General features: G+C 40.1%; 1 protein-coding gene across 1 annotated transcript in view; it reads right to left on the bottom strand.

The window, feature by feature from the left end:
• LOC125886092 (dihydropyridine-sensitive L-type skeletal muscle calcium channel subunit alpha-1-like) overlaps positions 1-19,026 on the bottom strand; it is a 542,543-nt gene that overhangs the window by 85,086 nt on the left and 438,431 nt on the right. The window contains exon 38 of the mRNA XM_049572040.1: positions 4,704-4,805. Within this exon, the coding sequence (XP_049427997.1) occupies positions 4,704-4,805 (102 nt within the window). The remainder of the gene's footprint in view (positions 1-4,703; positions 4,806-19,026) is intronic.

Genomic DNA, 19,026 nt, shown 5'->3' on the forward strand with positions numbered 1-19,026 from the left:
GGATGTACTAAGCCTTACAGTGCATACTAAGCCTTACAGTGCAGTGGATTGATAAAGATTTTAACTTGATAAAAGCAGTGCTACACCCGGAGGAGTTCACAGGTTTCCCCCTCTGTTATCTCAGAGGCATCTGAAAAAAAGTCTGAAACATGGAAAATGGACAAATCCAAAGTGCATGCTGTAGTGACAGAAAAAGCCAGAAATATGGTAAAAGCTATGCCAGATAGTGGGCTGGCTAGTTTTGGCTGCATGAAACACACCATGCAGTTGGCTGTTCACAACGGCGTTCTGAGCCAGTGCGCCATCTTGGATGTGGTGACAGTAGGCGAAAAAATAGTTGGACACTTTAAACACTCACCACTTGCCTACCTGTGCCTGTAAGCTGTGCAGATCCAGTTGGTGATGAAACCAAAAAGGATGTAGCAATATGTTACCACTCTCTGGAATAGTACTTTATTCACAATGAAAAGCCTGATGGAGTTCATTTCACATAAGGGGATTTTTTAAAATTTGATATTCTTTTGATAGTTTAACTAAGTCCTTTAAAGCCCAACTTCAGCAACGGTGATATGTTCATGTCTGACAATTTATTCGCTGTTGAAGTTGAGTCTTATTTAACTTTTTGTAGCTCAGAAAAGCACTAGTGTCAGTCCCTCCATAATGAGTGCTACTTTTGTTGAATTAATATATATATTGTCATGGTCTTTGACAGTCTCTGCCTCTATATCCAATGTAGAGTTCATAGTTTTCAGTTACTGTAGTTAACATTAATGTGCCGAGCACTTACTTAGAGAGAGGATGCTTCTGAGGCAAATTTACATTTAAATTCTCTCAGTCAGGTTGCCCTTTTGTCCCTTTCATAGTTAACAGAGTAAACCAAGAATGTGTAACAATGAAAGACTTCAGAACAGCTTCTTATGCCAAACTGTGAGCCTGCAACATATATGCTGTCTCACATAAAAAGACTTATGATGAATATTGGGCTCCTGGACATTTTGCACTTTACCTCCATTACTTATGGACTGTTGCAATAGGTTTTCCAATGACTGTTGTACTGTTGTTTCTAAAAAATATTTATTTTTTTAAGAATTACACAAAAAATTAACTACCAGTTATTCTATTTTCACAGCGTGGTTCCCTTTTGAATTACAATAAAACACAAACACTTTGGTTAAAACATAGTGGATCACAATGAATCATGTACATGTACCAACTTGTCAAGACAGGTGCCTAAATGTCTGCTTCAGTTGTGGACTAAGGTTATTGTGTATGGACCTAAAGTATAAAGTGAATAAACTCCTGCTAATGTTACATAATAACAGCTATAGAATGTAATTGTAAAGCAGCAGCCTACAATGTAAAAGGTTAAAAAAAAAAAAAGACTCAATTACAATGCACAGATTGAAGGAACTGAGGAGATCTTATTTCACTGGAGTTGTACCTTTTATGATTCCATGTAACAAATGGCTGATTGATAACATTTTACTCACATATAAGTTACGTACCTAAACATTAGGTTAACCTGAACTATCATAATGTCCTCATGGACAGTTTTATTATGGTAATGCTAGCGCTGGCTAGCTATGTTCGTTAGCAAAGTGCATCTATAATTAACATTAAGTGGGATGCTTGTGCTAGTGAAAATCTGACTCAAAACAAAAATGCACTTTCCAGAAAATATGTACAGCTGACTCCTTAGTGTGTCTTACAGTACAAGAGACGACTAAACAAGACATTTTAGGCAACCTATCTTTAATGACCTGAAAATGCACTGTCAAGGGTCAAAGTTTAAAGGGACATTGTGTGACATTTTCAGTTGTTTATTGGCAAAAATTGATGTCTGCATTCATAAATATGTCATCACTGGTGTACTATTACCTCCACCAATAATCTGACTTATTCTCATGAAAGGAGAATTTTGGATTTGTTTGTACATTGTGCGGGTAAGTCGTCTGTGGGGTTCCATTACATTTCACCATCTGAGAATACACCCGCCAGCAAGGGACATACAGCACCGCCTTCGGCGTTTTCGTTGAGAGCCAGGCCAGCACTGCATGACTGAGGAGCCGAAGGAGAGGAGCAAGAGGCGCTTCGCTACTACCCTGGGAAATTTGAAACAAAGTCCCACTCTTTGAGCATAATGCAGGATCATGCATATGCAGCATCATGGGAGACGGAATCCTTGTCGCCAAGAAAGTGCAAAAGGGAATAGAAAAGGCAACGTGACCGGTGGATTAAAAAAACAAAGGCCCACATCGGGGTAGCCTTTCCCAGGTAGAGAGAGCTGCTGAGGGAGAATGGTAATGCAATCACAGGCCAGCGCCGCTGTTGGCTGTTAGCCGCTGTTAGCGGCCAGTCGCTAACAGCCTCATCCCTCTCCTCGCATCACTGCGCCGCTGTTAGCTGTTAGCCGCTGTTAGCGCTGGCCTGTGATTGTATTACCTTTCTCCTTCAGCAGCTCTCTCCACCTGGGAAAGGCAACCCCAATGCTGACCCTTGTTTTTTTAATTTGCCGGTCACACTGCCTTTTTGATTCCCTTTTGCACTTTCTTGGCGACGAGGATTCCGTCTCTCGTGATGCTGCATAATACATGATCCTGCATTATGCTCCAAGAGTGGGACTTTGTTATGCGGCACTAGTGCCGCTGGCCACTAACAGCTGTTAGCGGCGCAGTAATGCGAGGAGAGGGATGAGGTGTGTGAGGTTGAGCCACTTGTCAGTTGTCAAAGGACAAGATGTGATTGGTTTGTTTCAATTTACATCCGCCCCAACAGTCCTACGTTGTAAACACAGCCAGCATGGTGAGGAGGGGGTTTGTCAACTCGCGTCGCGTGTGTCTGTGTAGGAGCCTGAATGAATACTCCATGTAGTATCGGATGACATGGTTTCATCAGTGTTATCATAGCTTTTTGGTACACAGCGGCTACAGTTGTTGCAATACGTGTTTGAAACAGTGAGGTGCTAGAGTGCGCCATCTGTTTGAATGCAATATATGATTTCAACGTTAGATGGGAAAAATTCCTACACACTGTGGCTTTAAAGCAGAAAACACTGACACCAAACACAAGTTCACGGTAATGTGGACGGTGCCAGGGATAAGCATTGCTATGCCTCTTGACAGGTTGCCATGGTTGCAACTGGTCAGATTGAAGGTAGCAATGCCTCAAAGCATACCCCTGCTTTATCATGTATTTAATTTGAAATAGGGCCATTATTTACAAATGCACATCATGTTGTGTTGAAGAAGACTTAGAACTAGCAACAAGCCCATGAACTCCTGAGGAAAAGGTTTACAGAGTTAATAAATCAAATGAAAATTTGGGTCTTTTGTCATCAGACATTTTTTTGCAACCAGTGTAGTTACCCCCTCCTGGCCATTCGAAAGAATGCCGTAGGCACTTACACATTGGCTTCACTTTTCAAACCCCGGAGCTATGTCCACTGTTTTATACAGTCTACAGGGCTTAACAATGCTACAAAACTAGGCTCATTTATGCACAGGGTCCATAAACAGTCTTGAAAGTTCATAAATTAAGGCATTATAAGCACTGGATTTGGAAACAGTGATAAATTAACAGTAAATGTATGTGTTCACTAATGATTTGATTTTCTGATTTAATACTTGCAGTAATTTCAATGTTTGAGTTTACTATTCTCAAATAATTTATTGAAGGGAATTTTTTTCTCCTCATTTTGTTTTAGAGGAAAAAAAAGAAATAGAACTGTCACAGTCTAATTTGGAAGATTTTTTGTACCTATACCTTTTGTGCTCTGTAATTACATTAGGTATTTGTATGCAAAACAGAGCACATCCCAGATGTGTCTATAACACTGAATTCTGAGATGATTGTTAGAGACATTGTCCCGGAGCTTAATTGGTATTGCTTGTATTAGAGCTACAGGAGGATTGTTGGTGGTGGTGCTGGAGTGGGTGTTGATGAGGGGCCTAATTGGGAGGAATTTTTCCCATTGTCAATAACTTCAAATGGCTGGCCTGCATACTGCCATGATGTTATGATGTGACTCACCCATAGCTGGATTTAGAACAGAAAGGTCAGCATAAAGACTCAAGACTGTCCCAGTCAAGGGAAACAAATAACTAGCCATTGAAGGGTCAGTGCGTCTCGGGCTTGTAGACTGCCAGAAATAGCAACTCCACAGAAATTACTTACGGTTTCTCAAAGTTTTCTGTGCTGTCTTCAAATTCCTTTGAACAGTCATTTACCAGTACTTTCAGAGCAGTCACTTACTGACAAATATCCCAATTGTCATGCAGTGTCAGATCATGTCATTCAGCACTTTTGCCATAAATGTCAGAAGGAAAGCTGTGAGGAAATACTCATAGTGGACTTTTACATTTCAGAAAACACTGAACTATTGCAATACTTGATATAAACTCTATTTACTGTATGTAAGAACTTCATAATTCACTAAATCACTGTCTCCTTAAGACAAAATCTTTTTTTTCTTTCTTCTTTTTTTTTTAAAGAGCAAAATAAGTTCTAGCACTTTATGTATCGAATACCATTTGAAATGTCAAGTCCATACAGAAGAAAGAAGAATTGGCACAGGATAGCACTGTGCGTGTACATGTTTTGCTTTGTTTGTGCATATTATTGTTACCGAACACCTGCAAAAATGAATGGCTGTGCATTTTCCTCCTGATGATTGCCTTTTTTTCTTAGACCGCATGAAAGCTGACCTCCTATAGGTGGGATGACTTGATCCAGAAGTTTCATACTGGTACGCTTCCAAATCTTCTTGATAATTGCCCTCAGCTCCTCGTTGGCTTGTTCAAAATTACCTAAACAATTGAAAAAATATAAAACAATAGACATTACTGAAATTCAAGACAATCAAAATTTAGATTGGTATGTATATATGTAGTATGTCATTCAATCAGTTTCAAAACCCAAGCACACTGACTTTTGACACTTTGGAGGTGGTAATTGTTGGGAATAGAATGATTTTATGCATTTTACTATCAGTTGTGTTTCACTATATAAGTTTTAGATGTGTGAACAATGAGAATACTAAGATGATTTCAGCTGATCTGAATGTGTTTGCTTTGCAGAAGCGGAGAAGTACAGGAGAGGAAGAGACATGAAATCTGAGGAGCACATACCGCAATGCTTAGATAATTAGTTTCATATATGGTAAAAATAATAGAAAGTGATGTACAGATAGTAAGGTACAGCACGTGTAGGGAGTTGTGTTGTTCTCTTGTCTTTCAAAACAGGAACCACGCCCCCACTGTCAGCGGGAAGGAGTCAGATTAACACGAGGCAGGGGCGTGGTGTGGTGAAGGAGGAAGTGGAACTGCCAATGAGAAGAGGACAACGCCTTGCGTGCACAATGACACTCTGTTACGCTCAAATATACTGGGTCAGGGAAAGGACAGGAGGTCAGACTTCGTGAACTGACACACCTTTGTTGTTCGTCAGGGACTTGAAGTTGAGACCCAGAGCTCTGTAATTTTATTCCTTTACTGCTTAATAAACTACATTAACTGAGACCGAATATCTTCTCCTATTGCTTCATTAAAGAACATGCAGGACTGAGCTCACACATAGCACATTGGAGAGTAGGATGAGCCCCCAGTCCATCAATTGGTGACCCCGTGGCTGCTGGTTTTGAAAACATACCCATATTAGCTGCACTGTTTCCCATCACCCCTAACAAAAATGTGGACAGAATTAATTATGTGCATTACAATGTTCTTAGACTGGCCAACAGCACTAGGGACGCGGTTGGAGGACTCTCTGAACAACTGGCAGCTACCTCCCTGATGACAGTACAGAACCGAATTGCGTTAGACATGCTTTTGGCGGAGAAAGGGGGTGTCTGCTCTATGTTCCAGGGCCTCTGCTGCACCTTCATCCCAAACAACACAGCTCCAGACGGGTCAGTAACTAAGGCGCTAGAAGGGCTGCGCACGCTCTCTGAGGAAATGCATGAACACTCAGGCATTGATAAACCCCTGGGTGGTATCTTCGAGAAGTGGTTCGGTAAGTGGAAAGATTTAGTGGTATCGGTATTCTTGTCTCTGGTGGGAATGCTCGGTGTTAGCATTATGTGGTTGTTGTTGTATCCCATGTATCCGGTCCTCTGTGAAAGAATCATAGTGACAGCTGTGGAGAGAAAACATCCACAGCCCCACCATATCAGATGACTCAAATGGAGACGGCCACCCTGTTAGAGAGAGCCGCCTACTGATTCAGATTCGGACTCAGCCTCAGGAGAAGACAAGGTGTGATTGGTCGCATGTGTATGAGACCAACAGGGGGAGGTATAACTTTTAGTTTCAAAAGAAACAAAAAGTGCAGTAATCACAAGACCTAAAAAGGGGGACCTGGATACATTGGGACTTAAAAAAAAAAGTGGCCTCAGTCCTATGAGGCCAAAAGGGGGACTGTTGGGAATAGAATGATTTTATGCATTTTACTATCAGTTGTGTTTCACTATATAAGTTTTAGATGTGTGAACAATGAGAATACTAAGATGATTTCAGCTGATCTGAATGTGTTTGCTTTGCAGAAGCGGAGAAGTACAGGAGAGGAAGAGACATGAAATCTGAGGAGCACATACCGCAATGCTTAGATAATTAGTTTCATATATGGTAAAAATAATAGAAAGTGATGTACAGATAGTAAGGTACAGCACGTGTAGGGAGTTGTGTTGTTCTCTTGTCTTTCAAAACAGGAACCACGCCCCCACTGTCAGCGGGAAGGAGTCAGATTAACACGAGGCAGGGGCGTGGTGTGGTGAAGGAGGAAGTGGAACTGCCAATGAGAAGAGGACAACGCCTTGCGTGCACAATGACACTCTGTTACGCTCAAATATACTGGGTCAGGGAAAGGACAGGAGGTCAGACTTCGTGAACTGACACACCTTTGTTGTTCGTCAGGGACTTGAAGTTGAGACCCAGAGCTCTGTAATTTTATTCCTTTACTGCTTAATAAACTACATTAACTGAGACCGAATATCTTCTCCTATTGCTTCATTAAAGAACATGCAGGACTGAGCTCACACATAGCACATTGGAGAGTAGGATGAGCCCCCAGTCCATCATAATGCAATAGACAGTGGCTGATGTTTCAATGTCTCTGCTCCTTTGACAGGCCCTTTTCACAGTGTTGCCACTTTACTTATGCTTTTTGGCAAAGCAGTTCATGTTTATGTCTGTTTTATGCCTGTACTACTCATATTGAGGTCTTCACAACTCAAAATAATTTCAAGAGGTGAAGTTAAGACTTGTCGTTTTTTTTTGTAACATTAATTATCATTTCCAATCTACCATTCTGTGACTGCATTAGGTTGTCGGGAAAGCAGGCTAGCTAAGATAGCAGCAACTTTAGCTACTGGCATAACAATGGTATACACTGCTGCCTGCTAGTGCCATAATGAGTTTACTTGACCTTTATTTGAAGTCATTACTTTTATAATAACGTATAATTACTCACTAATTCCAACACTGTTGTTTAGAATAGCTTGATAGATACTGACTCTTAATCCAAGCTAAATGACAATTAAGCATTTCCATATGCTGATGTGATTTATAGTTTTGCTGTTTCCTATCGTCCTGTCTCCATCTCTCAGCAGCACCCCTTCCAATAAGCATGGCACAGACATCAACAAGATGCTATTGTACTGTTCAGATTTTGGTCTCTAGACACACAGCATATACGAAGCTTCACAAGAACACTTCACAACACTTCAAAGAGATGCTCTTGGATGTTGGGTCAAAAGACCTCAGAGGTTTATCAAATAAACTTGAAAATTGCCTGACGAGAGCATCAGGTATGGACCGTTATGTCATGCAGTAACAAGGAAAAAAGAAAATTATAGCACAGTAGATAAATTAGTGCATACAGTTTATATCCACAGTACACTCAGCACATTAGTAAACAAAGTAACTATGTGGCTGTGTATATAAACAACGTACAATACATATGAATTTATACATGCAGTCATACAGTTACTATGTTCACTAATGTGTTGAGTTGTGCTGAGTATTATCATCAGATTGCCTGCATGGATGTGCAATTCTTACATGATGGGGTTATGTAATATGTATGTATTTGTTTATCCAATATATTGTATAAATTCAATCCAAGGAAGCCTATTGTAACCCGTCAAGTGCTCTGTCAGGTAACCTGGGGTACGTCCCAAGTCCCTTAAAATTACTGCTAACCACCTAACCTAGCCACCTTACCTAACTGTTTAGTCCCTCCCACTTAGGAAAACATGCAAGGAGTCAGGTGTTAGGAGTGAGGAGCGAGGATTGCTGATTAAGAGACATGAGACGGCCTTACTCTGAAGTGTCACGTAAAGCGACGTCCTTTTCTGATGATGGCGGCACAGCTGGATCTGCTGCATAACGGAGCCAGCGTTTGGCGTACATCCCAAGTCACATTATATTCGCTGATCAAAGCCGTAACCCCCACCTCCCGCTGTCATGACTTTGGTCACACACTTTTGCATGTATTACCATTGTTATTGAGTCATTTGCCGAAGTTTGTCGCAATTAAAGAACGGTCTGTAGCCCTGCCACTGTCACTGTGATGAGAATCATTAACATTATTATTATTATCATCATCATTATTATCACTATTATTAAATCCACTCGCCATCATTCAACAAGTCAGCTGCTGAGTGACATCAGACCTGTGAGTCTACTGCAATCAATTCAATTGTATTTATAAAGCCCAATATCACAAATCACAATTTGCCTCACAGGGCTTTACAGCATATGACATCCATCTGTCCTTAGGACCCTCACAGCTGATCAGGAAAAACTCCCCCCCAAAAAAACCCTTTAACAGGGGAAAAAACGGTACAAACCTCAGGAACAGCAACTGAGGAGGGATCCCTCTTTCAGGACAGACAGATGTGCAATAGATGTCGTACAGAACAGATCAATGTAATAAATTAACAGTAATCCGTATGACACAATGAGACAGAGAGAGAGAGAGAGAGAGAGAGAGAGAGACAGAGAGAGATGCAGAGACAGAGACAGAAAGAGAGACAGAGAGAGAGAGATACAGAGACAGAGAGAGATGCAGGACAGACGGTAATGACAGTAGCTTACAACAAAATTAATTAAAATAATAATCTTCATTCATTCATCTTCTAACCGCTTCATCCTCTTGAGAGTCGTGGGGGGGCTGGAGCCTATCCCAGGTGACATCGGGCGAGAGGCAGGGTACACCCTGGACAGGTCGCCAGACTATCGCAGGGCTGACACATAGAGACAAACAACCATTCACGCTCACATTCACACCTACGGACAATTTAGAGTTATCAATTAGCCTAGTCCCCAATCTGCATATCTTTGGACTGTGGGAGGAAGCCAGAGTGCCCGGAGAGAACCCACGCTAACACGGGGAGAACATGCAAACTCTGCACAGAAGGGCTCCCACGCCCGGGATCTAACCAGCAACCCTCTTGCTGTGAGGCGACAGTGCTAACCACCACACCACCGTGCCGCCCTAATATTAATATTAATAATTAATATTACCTACAAGCTATTAAACATTATTCCACTCACATGACATGCAGGACAATAAATGATGGGCAAATGTGTTTGTGTGTGTGTGTGTGTGTGTGTGTGTGTGCACGTGGTGTTATATCAACACCTGTGGTTCTGGACATGAGGAGCTGCACATTTAACAGCCACACATCACCGACAGTCCGCTGAACAACGCAACGGGTTGTGAATGAAATAAACTTAATTACAACATGACAGTCTTGCACGAAATATCATCAACGTTACTCTTTGTAGTCACGTAGGCATGTGAATTACAGCATTTCATTGCAAAGAATGCATGTAACGGGTACACTTGTGCTGTTTATCCGCCAACTCGTTCAAATGAGCCAGACGTAGGGGGCGGGTATTTATACGTCAGGGCCTCAAGCTGAAAAAGACTTCCTGTTAGGAACCTCTCATGTTACCTTACTCATCGCGCCTAACAGATCCCTCCTAACTCCTAACCCTAACTCCTTACTGGCAGGAATAAGAGACATGAGACAGCCTTAAAGATGGGGGACTTTGAACGACTTCTGGTTCAAGTAAGGAGTTAGGAGCTAGCAGTATAAAATAAGAGACTTAGGACGTACCCCTGGTCTATTAGGTATTTCAAGGTCTGTCTCTTTATTGTAGTCTTTGTCTGAAGAAAAGCTTACTGCTTGAAAAGTCACTTGGAGGTATTTAAAAATGTAAATGGAAGCATTATTGTGGGAATTATTCAGGAATCTGTATTGGGGGCAATTCTCCACATCTTGAGGTCATAACCTTATAGTTCTTAGGGGGAAGTTTTCTGTTTTGCTAAACCTTTTGTTAGGGGGGGCAATCTCCTTTACGAGTGCAGCTGGTGGGTGTAACCTGGGTTCAACTCTTTGGTTTGGTATAAACGTCTGTAGATCCTGAAGGTTGTCAGAGAACCAGCTCAGTGGCCTAGTGGTAGAGTGTCCGCCCTGAGACTGGGAGGTCGTGGGTTCGATCCCTGGCCGGGTCATACCAAAGACTATAAAAATGGGATCAGCATCAAGGGTTGGAACTGGGGGGGTTAGATCACCTCATGATTCCCAAGCTCACCGAATTTCCCTCACATTTGATGATGAGGGATGGACATTCTGCTGATCAACGCCTGCCCTGACTGAGGGTTAAGTCAGGGAAAATTCCACTCTGATAAACAGAGGACAGGATCCCGCCTGAAGTCAGGAATGGCTGGCAGACAGCGGACGCTCCATCTACTTTTAAAAAGTGTGTGTGTGTGTTATTAATCAGTGTTATGAATCATTTTCACTGTAGTTATTTTGTAGTAAGGTACCTGTTTCCATGTAAATCCTAAAGAGGTTGGTGTAATTCCAGACAAGCGGTAGTGAAACTCAACTCATGAGCATATGTGTGTAGGCCTATCTCCATGGTATTCCCTTTGTGAGAGTGGAGCTCATTGGCATATAAATGCTTTGTGGTACTGTAGACCAGTTCTATGTAATTGGCAGGTTTGATGATTAAGCAAGAAATGAAAGATGAGAGTAAGTGTGAAAGGAAGGAAAAACAGAAACATAGGGCAAGGAAGCAAAACCTAATGTTACTCCTTCCAGAAAGTGTGCTTCTCCAGTAGCACCATCTTTCGACTATTGGCTGCGGAGCCAAGGGGACAAAGGGGGTGTTCACCAAATGCCCATGATGGTTTTTCCCAACCCCCAGCCACGACGAACAGGGGACCAAACGCACAGCCACTGGGATCCAGAAGTGCTTGTGTACAGGCCATGGCAGCCAGATCAGCTGAAGGAGGTTGCAGAGGAGCTGCCTGATCCACAAAAGACTAGAGGTGAGAAATGGGTCACAGCCATAGAACAATTATTGGCCATGTATAATCCAACCCTGCAGGAAGTGGAGGCTCTTAATTTAAATGAGACAAATAGAATAAAGTGATTTGAATAAATAAATATCCCTATTTTAAGACAAAAGCTATTCAATTCTGTCTTGTATTTCTAGACTTTATAAATACTTTTAAAAAACATACAAACACTTTATTTATCAATTATTCAAGTCATTTATGGAGAAATTTTGCTGAAGTGTGGATGGACAATGCTTTAAGAGATTTTTGATGGATTAACAATCTGGGCCCACTGCATCTACCACCATCCTGGGCCCACTGGGAGCGAGCAACAAGCAGCTTGAGCTTCAGCAGCAGCCATCCACCAACAGACTGAGCCCAGGCTTCTGCAGTAGCCATCCACCAACAGGCTGAGCCCAGGCTTCAGCAGCAGCCATCCACCAACAGGCTGAGCCCAGGCTTCAGCAGCAGCCATCCACCACCAGGCTGAGCCCAGGCTTCAGCAGCAGCCTTCAACCACCAGGCCAGGCCCAGGCTTCAACAGGAGCCATCCACCACCAGACTGAGCCCAGGCTCCAGCAGCAGCCATCCACCACCAGGCTGAGCCCAGGCTTCAACAGGAGCCATCTACCACCAGGCTGAGCCCAGGCTCCAGCAGCAGCCATCCACCACCAGGCTGAGCCCAGTCTTCTGCAGTGGCCATCCACCACCAGGCTGAGCCCAGGCTTCAGCAGCAGCCATCCACCATCAGGCCAGGCCCAAGCTTTAACAGGAGCCATACACCACCAGACTGAGCCCAGACTTCAGCAGGAGCCATCTACCACCAGGCTGAGCCCAGGCTCCAGCAGCAGCGACCACTCGGACCTGCTGCATCTTCCTACAGGTCAGCCACAAAAAAACGCGTAAGGTGCGTGGGTCACAATGGCTGTAAAGGATGAGAAGTTTGTCACCATGTCTGTGTTGCATGAAATGCTTGAGCAGCAAAAAACTTTCTACAAAGATCTTCTTGAGCAACAAGAAAAAAGCTACAAATCATGCTTTCAAGTGATTGTTGATTCTATGTTTGTCCGAATGGACAATCTTGTTAGAGATATTTTAAATATTTCAAAAGATATTCATGACCTAAAAGCAAGTCTTCAATTTTCCCAAGCTGACATAACTGAACTACTCCGCAACTCCACATGAAACGTAAAGAGCTACTACCTCAACTCCGAGAGCAGAGGATGAAGGGGAATACTGCATTCCTGAAATATGACCAGCTTGCTTTTTCACTTACGTAGTTTATCAAAAAAATTATGATCACTTAACCCAATATTTGTCTAGTTTAAACCATACATTTTCAGTGCTTGCTCTAACAGAAACTTGGCTAAGTAATGAATTGTTATCTCTTTATTCAGTTTTTCATTATAATGCTTTGCACTCATGTAGAAAAAACAAATTTAATTTTATTGAAAGAAAAGAGCTTAGCAGTAATTTTGATCAAACTGAGGTTGAATCTCTTTTTGTTGGACTACCTAGTCTCAGTGATTTTGGTGGTAAAAGTGTTGTGATTGACTGTATATATTGTCCCCCTCATACTGATACTGGTTCATTCAATGATGCATTGTCCTCCACTGTTGAGCTGATAAGTAGCAAGGGTAAGGTATGTATTCTCCTTGGCAACTTTAATATTCATCTTCTAAAAAATGAATCCAATTCTTCACATTTTCTTCATGCATGTTCCTTATATCCCCTCATCTTTAAAACTAGTAGAATAACGTTTTCCTCTATAACTTTAATTGACAATATATTTACAAATTACTTTGAACATGTAATCAATTCTGGATTATTATTTACTGATATTTCAGATCATTTTCCAATTTTTCAGTTTTTTTCTAATTAATAATTCAAATAAACCTAAAAAAAAAAACCTAGAAGAGAAAACATATTGTCGTAGAGAAATGAGAAATGAGAGAAATGAGAACTTGTTTAAAGCCTCAATAGATAAAGTTTCATGGGAAGATGTACTGAATGAACATAGTGCAGAATGTGCTTGTAGTACCTTCATGGACATATTTAGTTCTATATTTGATAAATGCTTTCCTTTTGTTCAAATCAATAGATAATATAAGTCTAAAAATTGTAAACCCTGGATTACTCCAGGTTTAAAGAAATCCTACATTATAAAAAATATATTGTTAGCCCCACCCTTTTTAACATTGAATTCCACAAAAAATACAAGAACCATTTCACTAAATCGATGCACATTGCAAAAAAAATCCTACTTCTCAATTAAATTTGAACAATCACGTAATGATATCAAATCAACATGGAAACTCGTCAATGAATTGTTGAATAAGAAGAAGGCCTCCACACCTATTCCATCCGTTTTATCCGATGGTGAGAAAAAAAAATCTCTACTCCTTCAGATATTGCACATGGTTTCAATGATTTCTTTCTTAATATTGGTCCTCCATTAGCCAACAAAATTGAGAATACGGATGGTCATCTTTTTGAGAACTTCAATAATCAATATCCTAGTTTAAGCATGTTCAACCCTCCTATTCCACAGGAGATTGAATTGAATCGAATTGAAAGAATCCTCTACAGGACATGATGAAACACAAGCCAGTCTTGTTAAGAGAATAGTTACTTCCATTATTCTGCCTCTAACACATATTTTAACTTTATCCATCAGGACAGGAGTTGTTCCAAGTGATCTTAAATTAGCCAAAATTATACCGCTATTCAAATCTAGTGATGCTAGTGTATACACAAATTATCGTCCTATGTCCATTTTACCAGTTTTTGTCCAAAATTCTTGAGAAATTGGTTTATTCAAGAGTAAAAATACACATGGATGAGAATAACATATTATACAGTCACCAATGTGGTTTTAGAAAAAAATTGTCAACAGAAATGGCTATTTCACAACTTGTTCATAATATTTCCACTGCTTTAGATAAAAAACACAGTCAATCACAATATACTTATTAAAAAATTACTTAAATACGGTTTCCAAGGTATTGCTTTGAAATGGCTGCTTAATTATTTAAAGGACAGAGAACAGTATGTTTCATTTAATGGGCATTCTTCACATAGAGCTAACACTTTGTGGTGTTCCCCAAGGCTCTATCCTTGGACCTCTCTTGTTCTTGATTTATATCAATGATTTGCCAATGGTTTGCAATTTTCTTTTACCTCTTTTATTTGCTGGTTGCATCACATAAAAATGTTGATACTCTGTTTCGAGAAGCTAATGAGGAATTGTCATCTATTTCAAATTGGTTTTGTATAAACAAACTCTCTCTTAATATAATTAAATCTAATTTTGTGCTCTTTTGCACTAAAAACAAAAAATACTCAAAAGAAAATGCCCAAATTATCTTAGACAACACGGAAATAACTCACTTTCCTCATATTAAATTCCTAGGAGTCATTGTTTATGAGTAAGTTAACATGGAAACTGTATGCAAAAAGACTGAAATCAATTGGTATCTTGAGCAGAGTTGGTTCACTAACCAATCATTCTTGTCATTTAACCTTGTACTACAGTTTAATCCTTCCTTATATTATGTATTGTAATTCTGTTTGGGGCGCTACATGCTCTACCTATCTTAATAAGATTTTATTAGTCCAAAAAAGATTTCTGAGAATGATTGGTCTTGTTAATAGATGTTACCCTTCAGCTTCTTTATTCAGAAGATACAAACTTGTATCTATCTATGATGTAAACAAATACCAGATTTCTGTATTTATGTATAAGTTCATACATTTAACTCATGACTTACCAAGTGTTTTTCAAAATTTTTCATTTTTTCCTCTGATATTCACTCATACTCCACTAGACAGTCCAAATACATTAATCGTCCTTTTTGTCGGATTTCCCTTGTTCAAGTCTCACTGAGTTATGGAGGACCATCTCTCTGAAACAACCTATCACCATCTCTTAAAGTATCATCTTCACTGGCAATCTTCAAAAATCAAATGAAAATGTATTTAATTAATCAACTTTAATGTGGAATTATTATTTTTTTTCTTTGTTTGGATTGTCCTTGTTTTTGATCTTATTATTTCTTAGTTGTTTGTGCATTATCAAACACGTAATCTTATATTGACTTTGTTCATTTTATTTGCTCTTGTTTTGTCTTGATTTTTTTCCCTCATTCCTCCTCCTTCTTGTCCTTCCGTTTTCCTTCCCCCTTTTTGTTTTTTTGTTGTTTTGTTTTGTTTATTTCTTATCCTTATTGTATGATTTAATTGAAGGGAGGTTCTTTGATAAGCCTTCAGTGGCTTCTAACCTCTCCGGCACAGTTCCTTTTTAATCTTGTAAATTTTATACAGTTTGATTTTAACATTATGTGCAAATAAAAGTAAACTAACTAAACTAAACTAAAGGCTGTTTGTCCCAGATATTTCAAGCTCCGATGGGCCAACATTCAACCTGCCAACAAGTCCACCAGCCCAGCAGTTGGATCAAAGGATTTCACCACAATGATGGACAGGTTGTATGATGCAGTGTACACCAAGAAACGTAACAGCAACACTGATGGCCACAAGTTGAGGTGCTACACACACACACACACACACACACACACACTAACGCAATTACATTTATGTCATTGACTGATGAAGGGGAAGCAATAATATCAACAATGCCTGATAACTTGTGTGGTGGAAGCAAGTTTGATTTTGGGAATATACAGGGGACAACTCTGTTATTGTTCAGCCAAAATCAACTGTTAGACCATGTAAGAGACATTATCCACTTCGCCCAGAGGCTATTCAAAGCATTGCTCCTGTTATTCAGTCACTCATAAATCAGATGCCATTGTGGAATGTCCTAATTCACCATGTAACACCCTCATCCTACACTCAAAAAAATCAACTAGGGCATGTGTTTGATTAGCAAACTAGAAATATGTTCACATTAAATTAATTAATCATATTTATGTTCATTAAATGATTCGTTCTTGTTTGTTGTACATGAATCAAAGAAAATTCATATGAATTAAATTCATTCATTTCAATCTGATGAGAATGAGATTCTTCAGGTCAATGACTCATTGCGTCCAGAAGGTGGCGGAATGCACCTAAAAGTTGCTTGCTAACCGCCAGTAAACCTACGAAGAAGACGAAGGATAGCTATTGCGCATGCTCCACACCGCTCCGCATGCAGAGAAGCGGGAGAGGACGATCGGTGAACATTAAACAGCACCTGCCTAACCCAATCTCACCATCATTCGGCATCCTTGCCAGGAAGGGTAAGTACTTCAGGTATATCTACATGAATCTATTTAACGTTACTTAAATAGCGTGAGTGATAAATAGTATTTATTAGACATTTGTGAGACATCTCAGTCACTCGTTTTTTCTCACAACGCTAGCTAAACTTTGCTATGGCTAAGTTAACGGTAAGTTGTTTTTCTTTTACACCCTGGGTCAGGGCCATGGTCAGGGCTCGATTTTAAGGACCTCTTGTCATTTTTGGGCCGATGAAAGAGTTGATAAATGGACAAAGTGCACATAAAGTGGCTACAACATGTTTTCTGTTCGAGTTTTCTAGCCTGTTAGCATGTGGGCGCGTGTGTGAGCTTGTGCACCCATGCTTTGGCTTGCTCTAAACAGCATGCATATCTGCAAAGGAGTCGCTTTGTTTTGAATCCGAACGCGTAACGTTAATGTGTATGACGTAACGGTATGTACGGGAGAAAGCGGGTGTGCGCGCGCGTGTGTGCCCGTGTGTGTGAGTGCTGGCGACCGGAGCAGTGAAGACGTCAAGTTATAGTGTAGCTGTGAAGTTGGTAGAACAGCGAATGTGCAGCTGGAGTTTTCTGTGGTGCAGTATGTCTCATCTTGATGAAGACGCATGCCCTTACCAAGCCATCTTGTAAGCTAGTTTGCACTGCATTTTATAGTTGAAATAGTAACAACAGGTAAGATAAAATCTTAATGTATAAAGTAAGTGCATGTGCTTTTTCTGCCTCAGTAATATCATATTAAATCATCAGTAGGATCTTTTCCTTGATATTTCGTCTTCATTGGTCAGTCATGGAAATTATATTTCACCCTTTTACAATTATTGAACTTAGAATCTATTTAATTAGATTAAATATTGCTGTGCGATATGACCAAAACCTCTTGCCCCACATAGGTCATTTCATATCCAGTAACGATACATGTCATGATATTGCACATTTCCTGTAAATTCAATGGATAAATAGTTACAAATTGGTCTGTATACTTCCAGCGTGCATGTGCGCACAGGAGCAGCCAAGCCACAGGAAAGTGCGTGATCAGAAATTACACCAAAATGCAAAGTGCATTTACACACTGAGCTGAAATAGTCTCTACTGCATTCTGCTGTCATTTATGGTCACTTTAGTTTCTTGTCTCCTCTCTTCTGCGCTCTGTTTCATCGCGGGTTGGGCTCAGCCCCTCCACACACAGAGCGGAGTAGAGACAGACACTGGTGGAGAATTGAGAAAATTGATTCAAGTCATGTTACTTCTAAGTGCAATAAAAGCTTTTGTCACTAAAAAGCCAATAAGAGGAATTTATTCACACAAAAGATGGACAGATTCCAAATTATGAAAAATATTGTATTGACTGTGACTTGCAGCACAACAAAATAAACAATACAGCATAATATGGAAGACATTTTTCTATCATCACATGATATATATTGTCACATCACATAGCCCTAGGTCGTCTACATTAAGGTCAAGTAATAGTCTTCACATTTCAATGTATGTTATTTTAAATATTGTAATACTTAGCCTATTCAATGCATTCAACATATTACTTGTATTGTATTAATTTTTTAAAACAATTTCTTTTTACCAGAAATACATCGCAAAACAACACAGTGTCCCCATGCTCTGAGGTGTATGCACCCTCTCAACAATACATGGTAAGTTAATATTCATCATATTGCTTGTTATCTAGTTGGCATGCAGCATGGCAGCAGGAGTGTATCCACTAAAGATGCGCGGAAGGGCTCTGGCGTCACTCGAATCCCCGTGTCAACATTAATCATCCATCCGCCATCTACCCGAATTAATTATTTTATAGGGATGCACCGATACCATTATTTAAAACTGACTACGATACAGAGTACCAATATTTCTACCACAAAAATATTTTTCATGCTAAAAATACAATGAATTTGCAAGACAGGTTTTATTTTCTTCTCTGCTTTTTACAACAAATTTATAATAATAATAATTATAATAATTAGATACAAATAAATATAAATAAAAATGAGTATGAAATAACTAACAGGCATTTCAAACAAAAAAATATGAGTGTCTCTCCTCTTACACTGCACCTTCCATGTCATTGTATGTCAATCTCTCTGTCTTTTTCTGCCTGCTTGTGTGTCTGTTCCTCTCTTTCTCTGTTTAGAGACAGGCACAGGGTGTTTTATTTTGAAAATTGACCGGATGCACTATGCTTGCCCGGCTCGGTCTGCCCTGTGCAGCTTGACACATCTCTCAGGTAGTTTTAGCAGAGTTTCATCATTTATAGTAGATTACAGTGTGTTTCAAGTCAGATTCGGTCAGATCAACTCGCGGCTCACAGAGCTCCATGCATATTTTGTATTTGAGCAAAGTGACATTGCAATTGCTGTCAAGCAAAAATTTCCAGATGAGACTGATGTCCATCAGTGTTTCCCACAGGACAGGAATCTATTCG

Source organism: Epinephelus fuscoguttatus, linkage group LG1 (genome assembly GCF_011397635.1).
Source record: "Epinephelus fuscoguttatus linkage group LG1, E.fuscoguttatus.final_Chr_v1".
NCBI classification, from domain to species: domain Eukaryota; kingdom Metazoa; phylum Chordata; class Actinopteri; order Perciformes; family Serranidae; genus Epinephelus; species Epinephelus fuscoguttatus.